General features: G+C 47.1%; 1 protein-coding gene across 1 annotated transcript in view; it reads right to left on the bottom strand.

Moving 5' to 3' along the window:
• The window catches only part of LOC147740937 (acyl-coenzyme A amino acid N-acyltransferase 1-like), a 44085-nt gene extending 22282 nt beyond the window's left edge, over positions 1 to 21803 (bottom strand). The window contains exon 1 of the mRNA XM_086952222.1: positions 21254 to 21803. Coding sequence (XP_086808348.1) covers positions 21254 to 21803 — 550 coding nt within the window. The remainder of the gene's footprint in view (positions 1 to 21253) is intronic.
• Positions 21804 to 27451: the final 5648 nt, after the last annotated feature.

Below are 27451 nucleotides of genomic sequence, written 5' to 3'. Positions count from 1 at the left end.
CTGTTATATGATGCTCACTAGTTCTAGTGATCACCTTGTACCATGCCAAGCAACCCTTATGATGATTGGTTGTAAGTCAACCTTATAGACCAGCTATCCTAGAGGTAGCGTGGACAAAGCAGTCTTAGGCTAAACTCAGTAAGGCATGTGAAGCAAGCTGTTTTACCATACACAATCTCCTTGAATACCAAATGAAAGGACACCACACAGATATATATTGAAAATATATGTATATTTATTTACTACAAATATCCCCTGTACTCTTTATGAGCACAGAAGCATAAGCGTTAAAACAAAACACATTTTAAATATACAAAAGTTGCACAATATGGATGAGCCCTAGGGGCCACCTAAACCATATACTAAAATAGTGGTACCTGTTGAAAAGGAAGTAGGCCTAGGGCCTTGAGAATCGCTGGAGCTGATCGGGACTAGCAGTGACTAAGTCGGGAAAGGCCCGTGTGACTCGGGTGCAGCGCTTAAAGTGCACACATACACCAATGCAATGTCAATGGTGCGTACAAGTTACAAAGTTAGTGTTTAAGGAACATTCCGAGTGACCTAGAAGGATGAAACTTTAGACACATATACTAGAGGTGTGTACCAGTGTGGGAACACTGGCGTTGCTGAGTTACCTCACCCACAGGAAGCGGATGCACAGGTACGAAGTAGTGTCAGGTTTCGTCACGCAGGTCGATGGTGCCTGAAGATGAAGATGCTGCAGGCGGGTCGACGAGGAGAGTTCCGGTGGATCCAATGGGGGATCTGAAGTGGTGAAGACCTGAAAGCAGAGGGGACAATGTTCAAAGTCACTAGCCAGTGACTACCGTGGAACCAGGATGGAACCAGGCGATGTCGGGTGCAAACAGGCAATGAGATGTAGCTTGTCTCCTCAGCCACGTGGACACAAAGAGGTCGAGGATGTCCAGGAGTCGATCACGAGCTGACCCACAAAGGCTCTAGCTGATGGCCATGTTGGCAACTTGATTGGAGCAAACAGGCCTTGGCTACTGCAAGCCACGCAGGAAGTGAAGAAAGCTTATCACTCGACCAGCAAGGTCAGAGCGGGTGCTCCTTTTTACAGAAGCAAGGGCAAGAGCAACCAGACCCACAGTGAAAATTGTACGTTTTGTTGCCAAGATGGCCGCTGACCACGTGGCAAGTGGCCTGGATGGCGTGTCAAGTGGAAAAGTGCAAAAGAGCCCCACGCAGATCGTGGAGATGCTGGGGGGCTGATCTTCGGTACAAATGCTGCTTGGTGGTGGGGCTTCTCAAACCCCGAAGCACAGCATCGAGGGTGCCTCGGGTGCTGCGCAGTCAGCTTCTCAGGGGTATTTCGAGATGTCCGGTCCCACGTCTCTCGTGCCTCCACGGGTCCCTTCTTTGCAGGGACTGTGGATCGGGCTGTGAGAAGTCTGGGAGTCTGGGTCTTGTTGGGCTCTGGGCTCGGGCTCCAGCAGGAGGAGGCGGCAAAGCAGACGTTGAGTTGCTGGATGGTGCCTGTGTTCAGAGGGTGGCCACTCCTTGGCCACAAGGGAGATGCTCTTCAGTCTTCTGTGCAGCAGAATGTCGAAGTCCGGCGTCTTCTTAGTTTCAAGTTGATTTCAGGATGATATGAGGTGCTATGGCACTATTCCCACTCTTATTCCCAATCTGAGGGGTGGATCACCTGCTAGGTCCTTCCTCTGGGTGGGACCAGGTAGGGGGGCGGTTACACCCCCTTTCCTTTGTTCCGCTCGGCGCCAGGACTGGGGCTGGAAAGCCCCAGCACCGGTTTGGACTGGCTTATGCATGAGGACACCTTGTGTGCCCCAGGCATGTCTGATTCTATTCAGCCCTGTCCTACCCAATACACAAAATCCTGTCTGGGGTGGTGCTCGCACCTCCCAAGGCAGGAAACCCTTTATCCAAGCCTCCCTCAGAGGAAGGACTCCCAGCAGTAGGAGGTCAGACTTGTGTCTGTGGTAGCAGCATCCATTTTGTGATGCTGAGGCTCTGGTTAACTTTAACCGGGGTTCAGGTTATGTACATGTCATGTCCCTCTAGAAGGGTGGAATGATATCCCCGTCGACAGAACTGTCGAGGGGATAGTATTCCAAATCGTATGACACCTTACTCGACATGTTTTGATAAAGCCAAACCAAAGTTAGCATATAATCGCAAGGATTATAATGCACTTAAGAGTATATGGTATGGCAATATCCTAGAACAGCTATAAGGACATGGTTCCGAAAGCTGCAGACAGGCTCGGCTCATGCTAGAGCACCATCTCACACAAAACCAAGCACTCTGCCTCCAGGATTGTTAAGGCCTGTCATAGGAGTGACTTATAGGTGTATATGTGTCTAGATATAAGATTAGATATAGGTATACTATATCTAAGCAAGGGTTGATTACACAACCTTGCCCCAGCTGAGTGATCAGCCAGTTGTGTTAATGTGAGTGGCCAGCCAGGGGTGGCATAATAAATGCTGCAGCCCCTGGTAGGCCTTGGATGCACCTATGCCCTGGGTACCTATGGTACACTGTACAGGGGCTCATAAGGTGATCCAGTATCCAATTGGTAATGCACCTAAAGTACATTGTAGTGAATTTAGAGAGAGAGCAGCTGGGCTGTGGGTCTGATTAGCAGGCCCACAGCCACATTAAGTCGAAAACCAGTGAAACAAAAAGCAAAAAGTGGGGTGACCATAGGAAAGCAGACCCTACTCTCCTACACTCATGACCAGGGGAAAGATCCTTTAGTCAGCTCTCAGAGAGGTTGCATCAGCATAGTGAGACCCTTTATGAAGTGACAGCAATAGTTGACCATGCCTAAAAAGCTGCACATCTCGATCCTTCGCAACCGGGCATTGTGCTCTGGCACGGTCTTTGCATGGATCAAAATATCATCGCTGACATTCACCACTCCATGAAAGTCCACAAGAAGCTCTTGAATTGTGTTCTGAAATACTGCAGCTGCACTAGAAACTTCATAACTCAAACGTTTGTAGCACGTCAGTTCCACATGTGTTGAAAATGTAGTAATGTAAGGAGACTCCTCAACAAGAACCAACTGGTGATATCCTGATGCAAGTCCAACTTAGAGAATCAGCTGGCTCCACTGAGCTCACCACTTAAGTCAGCAACTGTTGGAGTTAGGTGCCACTCTCTATTTATGGCAGTGTTCAGCAAGCGCATGTCTACAAATATTCACACCTCTCCAGGCTATTTGGGTTGCCTTCTGACGACAATCAGTGACACCCATGTGCTGGGCCCATCCACATTCTCTATGATTCCTGGGGTATCAAGCCTTTTCCACAAGAGGTCTCAGGTGGAACGCAATGTGTCTGTGTTGGAGAGCTACCAGCTGTACTGATGTATCGTTATGCATGTGAATATGTTTGTCTCTAAAACATCCAATACTTTCAAATACTTTTTGAAATTCATCCAGGATGTAATTTATGGTTTCCTGATGTATCCCAAACGCAAAAATGAAGATGCCCAAAGCCTCAGCTGCTTGGCACCCCATAAGCATGCTGTGACCGCCTTCCTTAACATACACTTGACATTCAAATGATTGGGAACCATAGCGTATGGTGGTCTTGATATTTTGCTCGCATCATGAGAGGTTTCTCTTGGCCGTATGCAAAGACGTTAATCATGGCTGGAAGTAGCTGTGGGGGCAACCGCATTGTTTCATATACTTCTGCCGACATGATGTTGATTGTTACACCTGTGCCCCCCCACTGCAGTGGATGGGTGTTTTCCCACCAGTATTTGACATTGTGGTAGGTGCCTTGTGATTTGCGAGGCTGCACCAATGGTGAAAACTTATGACTGTATGTTCTTCATTTTCGTCATCATCCATATCGCTGCTTTGTTCGTGCCTGTCTGGCATGGCATTGATGGTGGTGTGCAGGATTTGTCCCTTTCCTGAGCGACAGACTTTCACAAAATGATTGAGTTTTCCGTACCCTATGCACAGTATCCACAGGTCCTGGTCCTCATGTTCTTTCTCCTGTCCTGTTGCGCTGTGGGGGCCATGGTTATTATTCTGGTTCTGCTTTTATGGATTTCTGTAATGCGGTTTCCATGTGTGCAGCACAAGCTAAAGATAGTTATTTGGCCCAGCCTAGCATCAGGATATCAGCTTGAGATTTTCCTGATTCTTGTAGGAGCCACTCGGATAGCTTTGCTGAAGCACACTCTTAGATTATTTATCCTCTTATTCCTCCGTCTCATCACTGAAACCACATGTACTTTCTTAATCCTTCACACATGCTTAGAAGAGATCAATGGATTCTTCTGTCTGTTTCTGGCCTGTCAGAACACAAACCTTTCATAGTCCTGGTTTGCCATTGGTTCACAATGCGCTGTTAGTGCAGCTATGAGGGTGTGGTGCGTCTTTGGCGCCCTTCATTAATTGATTTAAATATTTTATACATTTCTCTTCTCCCTAAATGGAGTAGTATTGCCTGTTTTTGAGCATTATCCACTTTCATTGCTTCAAAAAATAGCATTACTCTCTCCACCACTCTTTCCGCCTAGGTGCTTCCCCCGAGAGAAGCACCTTCCACTATCAAAGGTCCCACTGCCGGAATGTTTGCCAGTGTGTGGTGATGATTAATCAGATCTCGTCACTTTTTCTGAGGCTCCCTTGGTGCTCCTTCCCCAGTCTTCCCTAAGCCTGGATGTGGGGTTGGTTGTTGATAAGTGTGCTTGTTATGAGTTAGAGGATGATGGCAGTTCACTCCAAGCAGTACGCGCTTCATTTAATAGTTTCAGTGTGTCGCTTTCGCAACATCATCCACATTCGACTGTGACTTTTCTTAAAAGTCTTTTAAACTTCTTAATATATTTATTTGGTTTTTTTGGAACATCACCTATCCGCTCTCTACAGGTCTATTTGTCCCACCTGTGATTTCAGGATCGTTCTGTCACGGATGTATGACATTATAATGCCTGCTTTTACAACGCATGCTGTTACAACGCAGGTTTTACTACGCATACCTTTACAACGCATTACACTTTGGGGTGCTGGATAGTGAATAGTTTAATTTACTATTTCAACTCCAGTCCCCGTGGACACTAGGGAAGGTGTTGGATAGTAAATTAAACGTATTCCCTATCCTAGAGCGCCCCCCTGTGTATTGCATTGTAAAGGTATGCGTAGTAAAACCTGCGTTGTAATAGCTTTGCGTCGTAAAAGTTTCGTTGTAAAGGATGTTTCCCTTCTGTCACACCTCTGCAGGCCCGAGGACAGCACTTCCTTGTGCTGAGTGGGGCACCACTGGGAGGGGCTCCTCGCCACATGAGCATCTGCATCGGATCTCTTTACTGCTTTTTTCCACCATCCGCTGGCGTGATTTGGAGGAGGTGCCAGCTGCAGCAGAGCACAGAGGCAGGGCCGCCAGGGCTGGGTCAAACACACAGCATGAGCACCGCGCGCCTCTACATTGGGTAGCAGCTGCCACACGCCACCCGGAGCTGCAGAGAGCACCTGCTCGTCGCCAATGTTATGTTGCACCATTCAAGGTAACCGCTTAATGAGAATGCGATCACAGTAGGGAGACTGGGCGGGAACGGGGATTCACGGGCCTATGCGAAATGAAAACTCGGAGACACAGGCATGAACAAATTGCCCGCCTCTGCACGGGTCCCTCTACGAGGCCACGGGCGGCAGCCGAAGCCTTTAGTATCATAGATCCACGTGGCGGGGCATCAACCAGTTTCACACAACCCCAGGGCACATCACCAACACACCTCCCGGGGTTCATTGCGTAATCATGACGTTCAGGGGACGTCATCAAAAGACAACATTAAAATCAGTGCAGTATGTGTAAAACAGCTGATGAGAAGGCATTAGAACAATTTCTGAGGCGCTTTTATTTCATAAATAGGGCACTTCACTAAAATCCGTGGGCCACACCATCAAATGTTTATGCTTGGCCTTTTACACAGGAAGACAAGTCCACAGGCTGTCCATATGGATCTGGATTGAGACCAGTAGTCTTAGTGTACATCAGGCCCGGCTCCAGGAATATTTATTTGGATGGGCCAAAGGTACATTTGGGTGGGCCAGTGCTGGACTGATTTATCGCTTATATATCTAGCCAGGCCTTCTTCTGGGCCCTCCTGTTTCTCCTTAGTCTTACAAGGCACAGTAAAAGGCACTCTTTTCAAAGTCTCTTTCTAAATGTTATCACTCTCAAAAAGTGCTTTTCTTCCATGTAATGTCCCTTTGATAGGAAAAGGAGGTTTGTAAAATGGGAGTATCAAGCAAGTACACTACTCGGGCTCCCTCTGGGAGATACCCTTTTCTTTACTACCTCCACCTGACCCCTGACTCTGCAGCACACTCCCTTACAGCCTTGATTATCCACTTTTCACCACCCCTCTCCATTACACCTTATCTCACAGCTGACCTTGGGCCCCAGCCCCATATCAGCCACCATTCAGTTCCACTTTCATTATTCCCAGTAAAAAACAATAGTAAAGTCACCTTCAAACTTGAAACATTGAATACAGTAGTAAATGTGATTAGCATTCTGTACATTGTACCTGTCTTTTATTTATAGTAATATTTATTAAGAGTTTATTTTGTGCTGACTTTTTGTTCTTATATATCATTGTCTGGGGGGGGGCGGAATAAGCCAGCGACAGCGATGGCCGCCTAAGCCGTCGGCTCCTCTGCTCAACACATTATCCGACCAACTATCCTGTGGCTATTGGTGTCCTCCGTGCCTTGGGGAGACGAATTTTGGATCCGCCCCGACAGGTGCACATTTTGTGCAAGTATCACCCGTAACAGCACCTCGGTCACCGAGTTACACGACCAGCTTGAGCGGGGGACCTGACGCGCAAAACTAAGAGGCGCGATCTACTGAGTACTGTGGAGCGGCCCTGCCTTGCCCAGTGAGTGCGGTGATACGGGGAGAGTGCTGGGACCGTGCAGCAATGCTGTCCTGCACAGGACACAGGAGGGGACTGGTGAAACATTGAGCAGTGGAGAGGCGGTGAGTGCGGGAGCGTCGCAGAGTGGAGCGCGCTCCCCTGGGACCCTGCGACGGTCGCGGCGTTACACTCGAGCGCCCGACTTCAGTCGCGCTGAGAGGCCTGACGACCCTCGCTGCCCAACGAGGCGCTGCACCAGGTTGGGTGGGGGCGGACTGCTCCGCTTGGGTGCGTCCGCTTCGTACTACGCCTCGGGGAGCCACACATGAGGTGGTGGTGACAAGAGGACTGCCTTGCGGCCACGAGGCCCGGCGCACTTCCCCCACACGGGCGCCATTACAGGCCACGCACTGCGGACTGAATCCCTTTACAGCGTGCACAGCATCGCACATTTCACTCCCCACTTCTTGCATTAACCAAAGTTCAGCTCTACCAGAAGGTAGGAATATCGAGCCCGCTGCGCGCAGAACGGACTGACAAGGGGGAGCCTGGAGATTGCTGGGGGCTGTGAGAATAGGCGTCCACCATGCTTAGATCACTGGGACACTGTTTGTAAGCGGGGCTTGCGCCTTTGCGTTGCGGAGAGAGAGGGTGCACCCACATGCTGCGAAGCGGTCCAGGTGGCTGAGCCGGGTCTATCCCACACTTCTGAAGCCTTCCTCATCATTAATCAAATGCTTGTGTTACATGGATTGCTCCGCATCAGATCTGGAACTACCACACGCGCACTGACAACACCCCGAAGATGCCGCACAGAGAGATAACGGCTCCATCTGTTTAGGTTTGTGGTGAAAGCTGGGAAGACACACACATAAAACCTCACTACTGCCCCTCAATAGACGACGCTCTCTCACCTTGCTGGACTTGCGACAGTCTGGGGGCCTAGAACTGACGGACGTTAGATCTGATGGCAAACACCATGGGGCGTCCAGATAGGACGCAGCCTAAGCTGAATTTCGATGCCACCAAAAAATCCAACACCACCGATCCGCCTCCCCGGAGTGCGGACGAGGGAGCGAAAAACGCCACGAACGGAGAAGCGACTGAACCTGACATCCGGAGTATACTGCTAGCAATGGAGAGGAACTTACAGGGAGGTCTCACCTCTTTAGGGACAAAGATGGACACTCTCACGTACCGCAAGGACCGGATGGCGGAACGGCTCGACAAACACGCCGAACGCTTGGATATGACGGAAAGGTGCGTAGGAGAGGTAGAAGTGGCGCAGACGACCTTGGACTCAGAGCATAAACAACTTGGAAAGGTGATCCAACTCCTCCAGGACAATGCCGAGGATTTGGAGGCGAGGTCGCGCAGATGCAACAAACGCATCACGGGCCTGCCAGAAAATACATGACTGGCAACATGGAGCTCTTCGTGGAATCCCTCTTAAAGAAGTTGCTGTGTGAGTCCGCCTTCTCGGAGATGTTCGTTGTGGAAAGAGCGCATCGCACCCTGGGCCGCCCGAAACCAAAGCCAGGAGCCCCTCCTCGTCCTATTGTGGCCAAGCTACTGAATTATAGGGACTGCGACGTGGCACTGAAACTCGCCCGGGAGAAACAACCATTACGTTGTGAGGGTAGCACGCTCTCCCTATTCCCGGACTTCACGGCTAGGGTGCAGGAGGCTCGCCATCAGTTTGTCCCGATGAAGCGACAACTTAGAGACCTCGGGGTGGACTATGCAATGCTTTTCCCCACTAAGCTTAGAGTCAATAGACAGGGAAGATCTACAATTTTCACAGTCCCGAGAGCGCTACAGAAAGCCATGAAGGCCTGGCGCAGGGATAAGCTTCACCAAGCGAACGACGGACTGCAAGAGGAGGCTTTGGAGGGATCTATGGAAGATCAAGACTGACTGTCCAACCACTAACTGGAAGATATACTAGATTACTGAGGAGAGTCAAGAGCGAGATCTTCAACACATGAACTTGAGTAATGCCGACTGGACATTGGACACAAATTTTGCTGCTTTTGGGTCCTGCCAGAGACTCCCTTGAAGTTGCAAGGTAACAGTGAGTCTGGGACTACAGTGGGGGCGGGACAAGATATTCATTTTGAGAGCTGTATTTGAGTTTTGTCTACAAATTTTACGATCCACAAGACACCGCGTATATGGGGCATGCCACACTTTTGTTGTCTCATGCTGGGGCTCTAGGCACGGCGGAGAAATGTTTGGATTACCCTTGTGTGTGCTATCTGATTGATGAATCACTGTTGAAAGTGAAGTCATTTGCTGAGAGGAGGGGAAAGCCACTTAATGATCGTGATTACTTGGCGGGGGGCGGGGCAGTACGGTGGGATTGTTGCTTGGACATTGCTATACACTAATTGTGAGCAGGCTACCTACGCCCCTTTGTGTTGATCACTACCCCCACTGAGCTCTCACCATAGAGGGCTTAATGTTTTTCTGGCTTGGTTGGTTTGGATTTTTTGTTTTATTGCTAGTTCCTGGGATGCAGGATGAGGGATGGGGGACTGCAGGACGAGTTGGGGCTCGCATGGGGGGAGGGTAAGTGATGGAGGGGGTGGGGCACTGGGGCATGGCCATGTTGGGGATGGGCAAGCGTGGGTGGGGGTATGGGCAGAGTTGCATGGCTCTTTTTATTGCAGGTTCTGAAATGGGAAAAACGTTCTCTGGTTATTTGTTTGAAGTTACATGACAGAAATGTGTACAGACATACGTGTTGCTTATTGACGCTTGGGAGTGCATATGTCATCACGCGATTACCACACCCCCGCAATGATGCTACACTCACAAGACACTGACGTACACACGCCTCACACCTCACCCCCGACAGGGACACCGCTTGGACATGACACTGACACTATAACACTATTGACTTGATACGTTAGAGGCTTCAATGACCATAGGAAAGTCAGACGTGTACTGCAGTACCTCTCGAGGCATGCAATAGACATTGCATTACTCCAAGAGACCAACTTGCGACCGGATAGTCCGGCACTACGTTACTGGGGTCTACACAATCACATACACGCAGCTGGCTTCTCTTATAATGCCAGAGGAGTGCTTACATGGGTCAATCCGAGATCCTCTTTGACGCTCACACCGGTAGAATCGGACGCTGATGGACGATTTGTGATTACTAAAAGTACGGGCAGGGGCATGACATTTCATGTGATTAACACATACGGACCTAACTTTAACAGCTCTTCTTACTACATAACACTGGCCAGAAAGATTAGGGGGATGGGCGAGGGACAGGTTCTGTGGGGACGTGACTTCAATATGACGCAGTAGCCGGCTCTTGACCGGTCGGATGGTACTTTCAGGCGCCCGTCGGCCTCAGCTCGAGCCGTGGACGCTGAGATGACCCGTTTGGGTTTGCAGGATATTTTGAGGACTAAGCACGCAGAGCAGGGAGGATACACTCACTACTCCTCACAATATGACATACATACCCGGATTGATTACTGGCTCCTCTCCTCGCCCCTCCTCCCTTTGGTACAGTCTTGTGTGGTGCTTCCCCACACCTACTCGGACCACTCCCTGGTATTGGTCACTATAAGGGCACTGTCGGGCCGCCCCCCTTTCTTCTGGTGCCTTCCACGATACGCAGGAACACAGACTCGGTGGACTCTTTTCTAACTGTGTGGGAGGCCTTTAAGGCGTACATTCGCGGTATTGCTATATCCAAACCTGCTGGGGTCCTCAAATCCATTCAGATCGCTTGTCGTTCCAGGAGAATAGATTGAAGGATGTAGAGGTGAGCCGTCTGCGGAGCCCTAGTGCAGACCTCGCAAAAGAGCTTTTGCAATTGCTGTGTGAATACCACGAGGAGGCAGACGCTGAGGTAAAGCACCTTGGAAAGTATGCCATATCCAGATCGTATGGGGAGGGGGAGCATCGGAGAGCGGTGCTAGCCAAGATGGCTAAACAGCGCAGGAACGCAGCTGCCATACCCACACTGAGGGACCCTAATACTGGGGAAGAATTGTCGGAAACACAGGTGGCAGCTTGCTTCCGGGATTATTACGCTGCACTATACGCTTCTAGAGGGCCGATCCCGGAGGAACGAATAATTGACTATTTAACACACATTAAGTTACCATGGAACACTAACAGTCACAGGGAATTCCTAGCGCGCCCATTAGAGAGGGAGGAGATTGTCTGTGCGTTGTCCTCCATGAAGGCTAGTAGTGCCCTGGGAAGCGATGGCTTCCCAGCTCCATTTTATAAGACGTTCTCTGACATATTGATCCCCAGACAGCTGATACTTATTGAACAAATGGCAGAGGGGGAGCGATGCCCCCGGCAATGCAGGAAGCAATTATTATAGCACTCCTCAAACCTGGTAAACCACCGGAGGACTGTGCCTCCTATAGGCCGTTGTCGCTCATCAACGTAGATGCGAAGATATTCGCAAAAATCATTGCAAATCGTCTCAGTCCACTTGTCCCGATGCTGGTGGCTCCGGAGCAGGCTGGCTTTGTCCCCAACCGCACTTTGACCTATAATTACGTACGGTATTTGCTGCATTCCAACATACGCGGCAGGGAGTGCCAGCGATAGCAGTCTTCCTTGATATGGAGAAGGCTTTTGACTCAGTTGAGTGGCCTTTTCTCCGCAGGGTATTACTGAAAATGGGTGTACGGGATCTTTTTATACAACTGCTGAATACACTATATGCTTCCCCGACAGCGAGAGTCCACATAGGGGCGCTCACGATGGACCCCTTTTTTATCAGACGCGGCACTAGGCAAGGCTGCCCTCTCTCCCCGCTTCTATATGCCCTTGTTGCGGAGCCACTAGCATGCGCATTACGGGAGTATCACGGACAACGAGGTATTCGCTTCCCAGGATATAATCCTATAGTGTCCACGTATGCGGACGATACCTTGCTATATGTGCGAGACCCGGAAACTAACCTCTCGAGGATACTGAGAGAAGTAGTATTGTTCGGCTCGCTATCCAGAATACATGTGAACTGGAATACAACTATAATGTTCCCACTCACCCCAGCCACGGAGAGACGGAGTGGACCACGGACTCGGTCAGATACCTGAAGGGTCCGGTTACACACGGACGTAGAAGTGGTCCTACGGGAGAATTATGGAGTGGCAATCTCCAAATTGGAGGATGACGTCACTAAATGGATAGACTTTCCCCTCTCCCTACTGGGTCGCATATCATTGTTAAAGATGATAGTACTCCCCCGTTTTCTGTTCCTTTTTAGCAATATACCGATGGTGCTGTCAAGTGTGTTCTTTAGACAACTGCACGCTCAGGTACTGCATCTGGTGTGGGCTGGGAAGCAACCCAGAGTAGCGCGGAATATCCTTATACGGTCTTACGAAGACGGGGGCCTGCAAGCCCCGGACCTGGAATTATACTATCGTGCCGCACAGGGTGCACATGCATATGGTTGGATACATGGCCCATCTAACACCCCTCATGTACCGATCGAAGGGATAGTTGCTGATCCGACTTCATTACCAGCACTTCTGGCCCGACCCAGAGACCACAGAACAGGCATCTTAGACTCGCTCAATTCTGTTACGCATGCCTGGCACCACCTCATGGGTGCGCAGGCCTGATCGCTCTTATACGCTCCGGGGGCGAAGTTGGAGTGGTGCTCGTGGCTTGGCCCATGCAGAGACAGAGGCGTCCTGTCGGCACTTGCCAAGCTGAACCTAGCCACTATGGGAGATCTCTTTCTTAACGGCACGGCACGCACACAGGAGAACATAGAACTCGATGATGGATTGCATGCTCAACCTCTGGCTCGCTTCCAGTTCCACAGAGTGAGGCTCGCCCTCAGAGACCTATTAGGGGACGACATGATGGAACCTCAAACAGTCTTGGTATACGACTATATAGTCTCAGCTAAGACCCCGGCGCATTTAATATCACGACTATATCAAGACACCCTTGCGGAGAAGACGTCACAATATGCTAAACCACGTTTAGTGTGGCAGGCGGATCTGGAAACTGACCTCCCTGAGGACAAGTGGGGATACTGTTGCGCCAACGTCAAGAGGGTTTCCCTTAATGGCCGACATTGGCTATTGCATTTTAAAATCCTTAATAGGGTGTACTACACCCCTGAACGCCTGTTTCGATATGGCTTGCGGTAGACTCCTAGATGCGAACGTTGTGCAGCTCACACTGACAGTATCACGGACACCGAGGTATTCACTTCCCAGGATATAATCCTATAGTGTCCACGTATGCGGACGATACCTTGCTATATGTGCGAGACCCGGAAACTAACCTCTCGAGGATACTGAGAGAAGTAGTATTGTTCGGCTCGCTATCCAGAATACATGTGAACTGGAATACAACTATAATGTTCCCACTCACCCCAGCCACGGAGAGACGGAGTGGACCACAGACTCGGTCAGATACCTGGGGGTCCGGTTACACACGGACGTAGAAGTGGTCCTACGGGAGAATTATGGAGTGGCAATCTCCAAATTGGAGCATGACGTCACTAAATTTATAGACCTTCCCCTCTCCCTACTGGGTCGCATATCATTGTTAAAGATGAAAGTACTCCCCGGTTTTCTGTTCCTTTTTAGCAATATACCGATGGTGCTGTTGAGTGTGTTCTTTAGACAACTGCACGCTCAGGTACTGCATCTGGTGTGGGCTGGGAAGCAACCCAGAGTAGCGTGGAATATCCTTATACGGTCTTACGAAGACGGGGGCCTGCAAGCCCCGGACCTGGAATTATACTATCGTGCTGCACAGGGGGCACATGCATATGGTTGGATACATGGCCCATCTAACACCCCCCATGTACGGATCGAAGGGATAGTTGCTGATCCGACTCCATTACCAGCACTTCTGGCCCGACCCAGAGACCACAGAACAGGCATCTTAGACTCGCTCAATTCTGTTACGCATGCCTGGCACCACCTCATGGATGCGCAGGCCTGATCGCTCTTATACGCTCCGGGGACGAAGTTGGAGTGGTGCTCGTGGCTTGGCCCATGCAGAGACAGAGGCGTCCTGTCGGCACTTGCCAAGCTGAACCTAGCCACTATGGGAGATCTCTTTCTTAACGGCACGGCACGCACACGGGAGGACATAGAACTTGATGATGGATTGCATGCTCAACCTCTGGCTCGCTTCCAGTTCCACAGAGTGAGGCTCGCCCTCAGAGACCTATTAGGGGACGACATGATGGAACCTCAAACAGTCTTGGTATACGACTATATAGACTCAGCTAAGACCCCGGCGCATTTAATATCACAACTATATCATGACACCCTTGCGGAGAAGACGTCACAATATGCTAAACCACGTTTAGCGTGGCAGGCGGATCTGGAAACTGACCTCCCTGAGGACAAGTGGGGATACTGTTGGGCCAACGTCAAGAGGGTTTCCCTTAATGGCCGACATCGGCTATTGCATTTTAAAATCCTTAATAGGGTGTACTACACCCCTGAACGCCTGTTTCGATACGGCTTGCGGGAGACTCCTAGATGCGAACGTTGTGCAGCTCACACTGCTGACTTCCTGCACCTTGCCTGGCTCTGCCTTAAGGTTTTCGTTTTTTGGCAAGAGGTTTATGCTGAGGTGAACAGGGTTACTGATTTAACGCTGGCCCCCTCCCCGCTGCTGGCACTATAAGGGTACACCAGGGATGTCGCACCCACTTATCGCCGGCTGGTGGATATGGCTTTCCTGGTGGCCAAACGATGCGTCGCGCTTACCTGGATGAGAGGGCCCACCCCGACACAGTCCAGATGGTCGCAGGACATGCTGTACTGCTGCACACAATCGGGTTTATATAGCGAACTCTTACCTCCCCGCAACCGGCCAAAGAACTACTGGGCACTGTACCTGGAGAGGTGGTCCGTGACAGACGATGGTGATCCTGGGGACACAGACTGGACTCAGTGACGGAAAGCACGAGTGCAAACACATTACAGCATGCTGGGGCGGAGATGATGGGTTAAAAGACATTGGATGGAGACGTAGATCATGAGGATGGTGAGGCACTAACATTACCCACTAACTCACACAATGATTGTGGGGTGGAGGTGGGAGGTGTTGGATAACGTGGCACTTGCGGTGGGTTGACTATTGCAATTGTTATGTGTGATGCACAAATGACGAAATGTTCTTGATTTATCTTTGTAATGAGTGTGTCAACATTTCTGACAATTGATTGTACAATTTCCTTTTTCTACTTTTTTCTTTTCCTGTAAAAGTTAATAAATACAATAATAAAAAAATATATATATATATCATTGTCTGGAGATAATCGCAGGTTTTGTTAAGAAGTTGGGCTCAAAACCGCTTGCCCCAATTAAAAAGATTTACCAAGCAAAAACTGTATCTGTTGTCACCTATAGGCAGGCGTGTGAGGCAAGGCTGCTGTTGATCAAATTAAAAAACTTGAAGACAAATTCCTTAAGGGCATATTCTTGCTTCCTAGGTCGTTCTCAAATCACATCTACTGTTGGGAATGCCGTACGTGATGGATCGTATTAAGCTAGCTCAGATTATGTTATGGCACTCAATATGGAGTAGGGACACGATTAAATTAACACAGACAATGATAAATAACTGCCTGAAATTAAACAACTCCCAAAAAATTACCTGGCTACAGTATGTGAAATGAACTTTGACCTCAATAGGGCTAAGTGAATTATTTGAGGACCCTAGTTCATTTCAAAGCTTGAACTAAAGACCATTTATCATACAAGGCTGCTTTTGACCAACAGGAAGCTCCCCATCTAAATAAATCAGTTTCAGCTTACGAGCATATACCTGTATTTCCATCAGGGGAGTTCTCCTATTTAGAAGTTGTCAACATACCCCAGCGTAGATACATATTACTGAGGTTTTGTTTGAATCTAATCAGCTTGATGTTAGGCTTTCAGACAGGGAAATTTAGCCACTCTCAACTTTCACCCTGCTCCTGTGATAGGGTGTCTAAGCAGTCTGACTGCCACATAGTCTTATTCTGTGGTTTTTATAAGGAAGCACATGCAAGATTTATTCTCTTGTTTTTAAGACGTTTCAATTTCGAACAATGTTGCGTAGTATTTTATATTTTAAACAAACTGTCTGACCCATTTGTATGCACCTCGTTTTTATGAGCTTGCTCTAGAAAAAGGAAAACCTTGCACCACAGTACTGTATAATCTGTAATCTGATCTGCTTTTGCTTGCTTTTTGTACTGGTCTGAGTTATGAATGTATTAGTCTGACTTCGGGCAAATTTTTCTTTGCAGGTTTTCTTCATTCTGAAATGGACTTTGTACTTAGTAATTGTTAGCCCTGGAACCATTGGCATGGGTCTCCCTTCCATTTTTGCTGTTACCTCATGTATTTTTGTTGGTGTTAGATGCTTTGGGCACTGTGCCACTGCTATCCAGTGCCACAGTGCAAGTGCTCCCTATTGTACATTGATGTACTAATCAGTGGTTCCATGTTTGGCTATTTGGTTTACTTGTCAGACCCTAGTCTAGTGCACTGAGTGTGCCGATGGCGTTTAAATCCAAATGCTGCTGGTGGACCTGCAGCACTGGTTGTGCCACCCACTGAAGCAGCCTTGTACAATGTGTCTAAGGTCTGCCAATGCAGAGCCTGCATGCAATCTGGTACTGTCATGCTGACTGGGCAAGTGCACCCAGTTGCCAGTCCCTAAATCTTCCCTTTTCTTCATATCAGTCACCCCAAGGGCAGGGTGCATTGTAAGTAAAAGGTAGGACAAACCCTGATGTGTGTGGCATGCCCTAATAGTGAATTACAGCCATTTTTCTTTTTCACTATTGTAAGGCTACCTGTTCGCCATAGGCTAGAATGGGCTGTTAGAGTTATTACATTTTATAATCATAACTGTCTCAGAGAACATGTTAGAAATTCGAGTTTAGTATGCCTGAACTCAGAATAATAAAATACAGCTGTTAGTAAAGTTTATTTTAATATTCTGTGTTTGCAAATACCACTTTTAGAAAGTAGGTATTTGCTTGCCTAACCTTTCAAACATGCCTCTGCTAGGTTGTGTATTCCTATGTCTGGTTTTGTCAGTGACAGGGCTGAGTCACCCAGTGGTGATAGAGGGATCTGCATCTAGATGGGAGGAAGGAGTTGCACCTGAACCTTGAATAGGGCTGTGCCTGCCTTCCACAATGCTGGCTCCACCCCCTGGGGAGTGTCTGATGTCTCTGCCCTGCACACTGAAAGAAGAAAAGGAGTCCTGTAAACAAAGTGCTCCAGGACTGTACTTGCCTTCCACAATGCTGGCTCCACCTCCTGTGGGGCGTCTGATGTGCATGCCCTGCACTGTGAAAGGAAAAGTCTGGTAAACAGAGTGCTTCATAATTGGTTTGAATGGGCAAAGGCCCTCTCCCCTCAGAGAACAAAGGCTTTTGGGGCATAAATATTTGGACCCTGATCCCATGAACTTAGATCACTTTTGGACTACAAGAAGAAACCTTTACTGAGGAGAGGAACCTGCAGAAACTGAGGAGAAACTGAAGTGTTGCTTGGGGGATTGGCCTGCAGTGGGTGCCTTACTGCCAAAGGAAGGAGAACTGAATTTTGTGTACTTTGCTTTCCACTTGTGAAGGATCTCCAAGGGCTTGGAAAAGAGCTTGCCTCCTGCTGAAGTCTCAGGGACAACAGACTTCACCCCCAGCTACCCAGAGTTTTTGTGGAAGTGCCTGCTGCTGGTTTGGGTCTTCTGAGAAACTGCGTGTCGCAAGGAGCTGGAAGCGCGACTCAACTAGAAGAAGCGTGTCGCCGTCGCTGGGCCTGCTGTCGAAACTCCGAAGGAGGGTGTCGCCGCTGGAACTATCGCACTGCACCGTATCAGAGAGAAGCGTGCCGAAACGAAGAGGAAGCGTGTCGCCGTCGCTGCTGCTTCCGTCGCAACTCCAAAGGAGGGTGACGCAGCTGTAGTTGTCGCACTGCACCAACTCAGGAGAAGAATCTCGCAACGAGGTTGGAGCGTGTCGCCGTCGCTGTGCCTGCCGTCACAACTCCGATGGAGGGTGTCCCCGCTGGAACTGTCGCATTGCACCGGATCGACCAAGAGCACCTCGCATCCCCGAGAAGAGTGCCGCCGTCGGAGTTGCTGCCGTCGCATCTTGGATGTCGCCGCTGTAGTTGTCACATCGAGCGGAAGCTTCACGCATCGTGGGAGAAGACCTTCGCAGCTGGAGCTGTGGTTATCGCATCGTAAGGTTGACGCCGCTGCAGTCCACGCATCATACCGAGAACTTCTCGCATCCCCGAGAAGTGTGTCACATCTGGAAGATCATCCCGTCTTTTTTTCTTTGTATCTGAACTTTGCCGCATTTCCCATCGCTGCGACAATGCTTGTCATGGAAGCACAACGCAACTTAAGGTACATTGAAGCAGAGTGTCGCATCTAAGAACTGAACTGAACTAAGTTTAAATCTACCATCTTAAAGTAATCATAGTGTGTATTTTTGTCGTTTATGGTCTTGTGGTAACTCTACATGAAGTCTACTTATTTTTGATATACAACCTCTGTGGTGTCCATTTGTAGTATTGTCACTGGGTTACTGTATGTGGTCACAACTGCTTAACTTTCAACGCCTCTGAAATAAGCCTTGACTGCTCGTGCCACGCAACCTAGAGGGTGAGCAGGGGTTATTTTAGGAGTGTAATCCCCTTATCCTGACTAGAGGAGAGGGTCCCTATTTGTCACAAGAACCTACCTGTGTCAACTAGGGACCCCCAAATCTAACAGTAATGAATTCTCCAGTATTATTTTTACGTATTTATTATATCTGCTTTTATGTGTAGTTTTGTACTATAGTGATCTATATAATAAATGGATTGAATAAAGAACGTATTGATTACAGGCTAGTAAAATCATGCATGAAATTTGTGAAAGTGTAAACCTAAAATATAAGCTTGAAGCTCACCAAAACAAAAGTGCCTCTACCAGTATCATCATCCACAATGCATTTCATACTCATGCTCTGACACCGCTTCCAGCCACCTGGCCAGACCAGAACATGACTCTTTTCACAAATCACTCACCTCTAAACAGTACAAACACACAGTTGTACTTCCCTCCTCTTCTCCAACAAGAAAAACCCCTCTCTGCCATCATCAAGAACTCAGGGGCTGATTCACAGAACTAATCTGAGACAAAATCCTAAACTTACTACTTTTGGTATTTACAGAAGGCATTTAGTAGTAGTAAAGTTAGTATTTGTCTTAAGTTAGTATTTTGTCTTAAGTTGGTGTTTTGTCTTAAATTAGTATTTTGCTTAAATTAGGATTTTGTCTTCGGTTAGTATTTTGTCTTAAGTTAGTATTTAGTTTTAAGTTAGTATTTTGTCTTAAGTTAGGATTTTGTCTTAAGACCAAAACCTAAGACAAACTTAAGTTTAACTTAAGTTTAACTTAAATTTAACTCAAGACAAAATCCTAATTTAAGACAAAATCTTAACTTAAGACAAAATAACTTTAGACAAAATACAAATTTAAGACAAAATACTAACTTTACTACTACTAAATGCCTGCTGTCAATACCAAAGGTAGTAAGTTTAGGATTTTGTCTCAGATTAGTTCCGTGAATCCGCCCCTCAATTCTGAAGGGGTTCTCCAAAACACCCACCCCTTTTCACAGAAACCATTCATAAGCAGTTTAAAAATGCCATGTTTTAGCTAAATAAATAGATATCAAGGCCATCTCAGAGTGGAGTGTGATCCTGCTGACCCCACACAGTGGATACCCTCCTACCACAGTTTGGTCAGAGTGGAGCCCGCCATCTTTTTCACCAAGTTCCTGATGAATGCTGCGGACCCTACTGGGCCACCTGGCAGAAACATGTTGACCATTTGATATCGGTGGGGGGACAATTACATCACCAACACACCGACCACGTTTTTAGAACACCATACAGATGCCAGCAATATTAAATTTAATGTGACATCCGCAATGGATTTTTAACTCACTTTTTTCTATATGGGCCCCCACTTAGTTTAGGAGTGCATCCCTGTGATCAGGTATATGCCCGCTCTCTATCAAACCAAGTTTTTAGAGAGCGATGACTGCCCAATGATGAAGCATAAGACCTGGTGGTGTGTGAGACCAGTCCTTCACTTTTTGTGAGATGCCTGTACTAACAAATTGAGAAACACTTGCACTTAGATCCCCCGCCTGGGAGCAGCTCTGTGGTGTTTAAAAATTATTATTGGAGGCTTCTGACTCCTGGTACCCCGTGCCTCTAGATCCCTCATCCCAGATAAGTTCTGGGCTTCTGTGGTTTCACATATATCTATGTGGCACAGATTGCCAACCTCCTCATGAAACAAGAAAACGGCTACTTTTTCCCTATTGTTAGCTGTTCATACAACGTGAATCTTATCTTTATTAGTACCCCAGAATTCATGATGAGGCAGGTAAGACTACAGGAAATATTCACTAGGTCCTCAGAAGGCCCCAAAATCTGTGATGTTCACCACAACTTTTTCAGCTGACAAAGGTAGTTGATATCTCTGGAAGAAGTCACAGAGTGAATGAGGAACTACCAAAGGAATCAAACCTGGAAATACCAATTTCCCTGGTAACTTCTCCTTTCTCATGAGATTCCTAGGGTTAAGAAGACAGCAGAATTGACATTCCCCAAACTGAGGCACTTGTAATGAAGATGTTAGTCTATCACAAAACAGTGCCCTGTCCCACCTGCGAGCTCTCAGATGTGGGATGATCTGTTTCCATTCTTTATAGGTAATACAGCCCAAGAAATCATAACTGCCATCACCATCATAACTGCACATGACACCAAAACACAACTTCCTAATTCCATGCTGTCACCACTCCCTCTATCAGCTGTCTTTGAAACGATAGGCAACATACTGAAATCGTGATTTCATGCATTGGCCAACAGGGCACACCAACCGTCTGTTAGCAGCAGTCTTTCTTTGAAGGGATTCCACAGTGTTAGTCTAGATCCTTGGCTAATCATAGTGGTCTCCAAACATGTCGAATTTTTCCCCCTCACTCAGGAATTTAAGACCCTCAGATCAGACTTGCTGAGGTTTTATGGACAGTTTCAGGACTAATCCTACAACTACCGGGCTCCTTCAGTTGGTTTAAACCACAAACAGCAGACAACATTCTGCATCTCAAACACCCAGCAGCCCCGGGATTCAATTGAAAACATGAACCCTGCAATGTACTAAAAACATATAACAAATGTTAACCCTGCTGAAATATTGACAGAAACTAGAAGAAGAACCCAACTGTTTAGAGAAGTTATCTGAAGTGTCACAGATGGCAGATGATTCAGAGGCCTACAGAACAGCACCTACTAAAAGAATGAAAATTGTGGCGGTAAGAACACACTGACCTGGAGGTAGGAAAAGGGTTCCCCGCACCCTGCCTTCCCGGATCGGTGTTCGTTGCACTCCAGGTGCCACGTACCACCGCTCAATCATCTGGCTGGCCAAAGGCATGATAGAAGGAGATACTTCAAGCTGAACTGAATCAAAAACTTCCACGGTGATCCGGTAGGGGCTTCCAATTACATCTCGCTTGATGAGCCGGTGGAAAGGCTTCTCGGAGCTCAAGGCCCAGAAGAGGCCCATGGGCAGAACACCTCGGTAATCCCCTCCACTTGCTGCTGCCTTCTCCAGATCCACCTCTCCAGTGGCATCCCCTCGGTAGAACGCGCTTGAGCTGTACAGGAATCCCTTGTCGTCCACCAGTGAAGCCCTGAGAGTCATCAGTTGATTGGGCTCCAGACCAGAGACGAAGATTCTGACGGGTTCATCAACAAGGGACACCTTTGGAAGCACCCTGAGATCTACCATTGTGAAGACAATCCCTGAAGTTTCTAGGAAATGAAGAACAAAAGAGGAGACTGAATTAGTATGATATAGCTCACTCAGAATGAACATCAAACATTGAAATTGCTTTCAATACCATCATTGCCCCAGGACAAACAATGACCACTAGGTACAGAGCAAGCACCACCCATACAATCGTAAGCACCTCAAGACTCTTCTGTTTGTGGTTAATGGAAAGAATGTCAGGTCAGGAATACAAACTCACATTGACGTTTACTTAAGACTAAGATTTGGAGTGAATATGGAGAAATTTATGAAGGAAAAAAACCTGCAGCCATGTGTTCTCTGCCCTGACATGCATGCAGATTTATAAAATTCACAATTGTTCTCCAGAATATGACTCAAACTGTTTCAGGAATTTCCAATTAGGGGTATACATAAGATTGTAAGATTGAGCAACCTGTTATACACTGCATTTGTTGATGAAAAAAACGGCATTGAATATGGTAAACTTTATAAAAAATTGACACATTGGGAGATTCCTTCCACACTACTTAGAGCAATTATCAGCCTTCATTTAAGTACCTGTGTAGAAAATATGTGTTTCTGGCATTAGAAGTCTGTGCACTTTACCCCTGCTGACCTGCAATAAAGTTGTGCTCCCCCTTCCACATGATGTAACTGGCATATACCCAATTGTCATATGTAACTTACCTATATGTCCCTATTATATGTAACTTACCTATATGTCCCTATTATATGTATCCAGGGCCTGTAAACTAAATGTCTCTAGGGGGCTCGGCACCCATTTTGACTCTAACTAAAGTGGCAATGCAAACATGACTGTAGGTCTATTGTTTGTATCCAGGCAGTAGCAGTTTGAACTGAAAATTCAACTCTTCAAAATAACTCCTTTACATATGTCAAAACCTACCCCTAAACTCAGCCAGACCTAGCCATTGCAGTACCCAACGGATATAAAGCATATTGCCAGAACAGGCCCAGACAAAGAGGGGGTGGGTTGGCTATAATAGTCAGAGATTCATATCCTGTAAAAACAACCCCCATTTCTTCCACCTCCTGTGAGGCCATGCAATTTGCTATCAACCCCTCACCTTTGTTTAATTTTAAGGGAATATTGATATATCGCCCTCCGGGATCCAAAACAGCCTTTCTAAATAGCATAAACACTATGATGGAATCAGTAGCCACCGAAAACGCTTTTACGATTTTGGGTGACCTGAACTTCCATCTGGATCAAAGTCACCTAACGGATTCAGCCACCCTTATTTCCGATTTGGAAACTCTAGGGCTCAAACAACGAGTTATGTCCGCCACTCACCAAGCCGGCCATATTTTAGACCCCATTTTTTCTAACTTGGAAGGATTACAAATATCTAACATCTTACCTATGCCATGGACTGACCATTATGCAATTTTTGCAAATATCTCTATTAATATTTGTTGCAATAATAATCCCCCTTTTATTCCCAAGCAGTCCTTCAAAGATTGGAAAAATATCAATTTGGATGACCTAAAGCTAACACTGGATCATACGCGCCCAACGTTGTCGCTAGAGCCAAACTTAGCGCTTCAGCAATTTCATACCTGGTTGGGTCAGGCAACAAATCAGTCAGCCCCTACTAAAGAACTCTCCAAAAATAGATAAAAACCCACCGCCCCCTGGTATAATGAACAACTAAGGGTACAAAAGCAAATTAACCGTAATAAGGAAAGACAATGGAGAAAAGGATATGAAACAACTAACAAAGTAGCCTATAAGGAAGCACTGGCACTTTATAAGGCTATGATTGTTAAAGCCAAAAAAGATTATTACACCGACCAGATACAGAAAGCTAAAAATTCTAGCAGATTATTGTTTCAAATTACTAAAACACTGTCTGGCAATTCCCCTGACCTCACCCCTCCTCCATCACAACTGCTATGTGATTCACTAGCCTCCTTTTTCTTCACCAAAGTGGATGATATCTATCAGGTCTTCTCCACTAATTCAAATGGGAGCAGAGCGAAGCCCCCTACTTCAGCTCCAGCTAACATGTTCCTCAGCTTTCATCCAGTTACGGCAGAACAAATAAAAACTACGCTGTCTACTATTAAATCGGGATCATCTCTCGACCCCTGTCCACTTTCAGTACTCTTACCAGTAATGGACTCTATCATACCATCGCTGACTGAGGTGTGCAACTCCATTCTCCTATCAGGTAGCTACCCTGACCCCCTTAAAAACACCCTATTAAAACCTCTTTTAAAAAAACCATCCCTGGATAAAAACGATTTAAAAAACTACCGCCCCATTGCAAATTTACCTTTCATGGCGAAGGTGACTGAAAAAATTATGAATATCCAGATTTCCGAATTCATTGAGGAACATGACCTCTTGGACAACACACAATTTGGATTTAGGAAATACCATGGAACTGAGACAGCCTTGATTAAGGCTGCTGATGATATCAGGGTAATTAGGGATCAAGGGGGTACAGCCATCTTAGTTATGCTAGATCTATCAGCAGCCTTCGACACGGTCGACCATACTATCTTGGTCGATCGTGTCGAGGGACTTGGCATTTGTCACACTGCCAAAGACCTAATAGCTTCCTTTCTTGCTAAAAGAACACAGGCTGTCATCTTAGGACCCTTCCAATCGGCCCAACTGTCATCTCCATGTGGAGTACCTCAAGGCTCATCCCTGAGTCCGACACTTTTTAATATCTATGTGTCGGACCTTGCTAAAACCATCAAAGCGTATGGGATGAGCCTAACCTCCTATGCCGACGATACCCAACTTGTGTTGGCAATTAAAGGGGATGGAGATCTTGTGTCTGAAAAATTCAAGAAGGGACTGCTGGGTATAGGAGAGTGGATGGCCACCAACTGTCTTAAATTAAACTCAGGAAAAACTGAGGTACTCATTTTCGGACCCCTTTCCCCAGCCTGGCCATCAAGTTGGTGGCCAGAGGCTTTCGGTACTCCTCCCATCCCAACTGCGAAAGTCAGGAACCTCGGTATCATCTTTGATGAGGGTCTTAACTTCATGGATCATGCTAACAGAACTGTGTCTGTGGCACATATGAAGTTAAAGATGATAAGGAAAATACGGCCTTTTCTTCCTGACTCAGCCATCAAAACCCTGATTTCCACTCTTGTCCTTTCGTCTCTGGACTATTGCAATGGTCTTTTCCTTAATGCTCAGTCCAGAGTAATTACCAAACTGCAGACCATTCAGAATGCAGCCGCCCGCTTGCTTGCGGGTAAGACAAAATATGAATCCATATCCAACGATATAAAGAACTTTCACTGGCTCACGGTGCGAAACAGAATCCACTTCAAGTCGCTCTGTATTGTGTTCAAAGCACTTAACAATCAAGGTCCCCACTTCTTGAAGGAGCAATTGCAACAATATAAACCGAATAGAGCTCTACGATCAGCAACCCTCAACCAACTGGTCATTCCCCGTACGAAAACCGTCACCTGGGGCGACCGGCGCTTTCTAGTGGCCGCCCCAAGGCTTTGGAACACGCTTCCCCCGAACATCAGGGCCAGCCCCTCTCTTCTCCAATTCCGCAAGCTCTTAAAGACCTGGCTATTTGCCCAATGAGCATCATACTCCTATGTTGTCAGTCACAGATAAATGGTTTATTAGCGCCAAGACGCCTACGGGTAAACGATGCGCTTTACAAATATCAAAAATAAAATAAATAAATAAATACATAAATAAATTATCACCCATAAGGCAGAGTGCCTACTATTTAAACGTAGGGTGGGTAACTGTTTTATGTTAAACATTTCCTGCCAGTATAAACGGACCAAAAACTATTTTCACTGTAGCAAGGCTGACTGGATTCTATAGGAAAACACTGATTTACATTATTACACGTAATATTGCTACTGTTGGTTAAGAAATAGCTAGAAATATCATTTGAAGGCTCTTTTTAATGCTTATTCAAATTCCAATGGAATAGTAAAATTGAATTTATTTATATCTTATAACTATTGAGGAAAAGTTACTTTGTAAAGTAACATTGTCCATACATAAAGTCTCTAGAGGTCCAGATTTAGATGAGTTCCAACTGTCATCTAGCAAACTTGATTAGCACTAAAGAGGTCTACCCTGCTAAGGGAAATCGTTAGCTGACACCTGGGCAGGCCTTTCATTTTCTCCTCCAGTAATGCATATAAAAATGCTAGTGGGATAGGAGCTGTCCACACACTGGTTTAGGAAGGGTTGCTTCTTTCCATGGCAACATGTTTGAGGTGGTCACACAAGCTCTGCATAAGGGAAGAACGATTCTGATAGTTTGGTTTTAGGTAGTGAGGTGCAATGTGTAATTGTTTGCAGTAGGGCATACAGAAAATTCGGCAACATTGGTAGGGTTGACACTGGGAGCTATTACTCTATTGGTTAGGAAGGGGCCAGGATCCAGCCCCCACCCACAGGCTGGTCTCAAGCATAAATATGGCATCCACATTACCTCCTCAGAACATTACTGAACCTGTGGATAATCAGAAGAGGAGTGAATCTGCTGTGTGAGACCTGAGATGAGTCCTGAAGAACTGGACCTTCTCTCCTCCTTGTAACCACAACATAGAAGTTTACTCTAAAGGTCAATAGGCAGACCTCCTATTCTAGCCACAGGGACACAGCAAGCCCCGGAAAGGATTTTTTTCAACTTCCCAGTTGAGCTGAGAATTGTCGACTGAACTTTCCCTTGACAATGTTTGGGGCTTCTGTTGGTGTAGGTCTTGATCAATGTTCCCGCTAATTTCTTTCCTCTGTGTGCGGCAGTGTAAGGTCTCTGTGCACTGCAGCAAAGGCTATGTGTATCAGGAACCAGACCTCACCTGTGGGTGCAACAACCAATGTTCCCTCTAATTTTTTTCCTCTGTGTGCAGCAATGTAAGATCACCTTACAGGAAACAGTGGTTGGTTGGATAAATTCTTCAATTCCTGAGAGACATTAAATAACTCAGTCACAGCTCTAACTGAGTATGAAGCAATGCACAAGCCCTGATCCTCTCTCACCTGGGTGGTGGCAATATCCTACTCACCAACTTCCATCACTCTGTATTCGTTCCATGGCATTGCATCCAATGTGCCACCGCCCATCTCATCTCGGGGTTCAATATATATCACATCACAGCAAGAATGTATTTATTTATTTATAACACTTATAAAGCGCGCTAATACCAACCGGTGTCCTGACGCTGAAGTGGTAACTCCCTGAGATTGAGCCTCCCGAGCTAGAGGGTTAAGAGCCATGTTTTCAGATTTTTTCTGAATGCCAACAGGTTCGTATTTGTTTGAGGGCTAAAGGAAGGGCATTCCAAGCCTTTGCTGCTCCCCTAACAAAGCTTCTGCCCCCCCCCCAGCGCGCCTTCCTGATACGGGCTGTTTTAATCAGCCCCATACTGTCCGACCTTATTTGTCTCCCTTGTCTGTACCATTGAAAGCAATCCTGCAGAAACACCGGGCCCAGACCATGCAGTGCCTTGAAGACGATGCAAAGGGCTTTAAACAAAATCTGTTTTCGCACTGGGAGCCAGTGCAGCTTCTCCAGTTCCCTGGTGACTGATGAAAACTTGGGCAAGCCCCCTATGAGGCGGGCTGCCGCATTTTGTAGAATCTGAAGTTTGTTGAGCACCCCCTGTTGGGCTTCTAGAAGAAGGCTGTTACAATAGTCGAGGCGTGAAAGCACAAGTGCCGTCACCACCGTCTTTCTGCTCCCCCCCGGTAAGAAGGG

Source organism: Lissotriton vulgaris, chromosome 1_1 (assembly GCF_964263255.1).
Source record: "Lissotriton vulgaris chromosome 1_1, aLisVul1.2, whole genome shotgun sequence".
NCBI lineage: Eukaryota > Metazoa > Chordata > Amphibia > Caudata > Salamandridae > Lissotriton > Lissotriton vulgaris.
The sequence above is the reverse complement of the archived record's forward strand: the minus strand, read 5'-3'. Positions and strand labels throughout refer to the sequence as shown.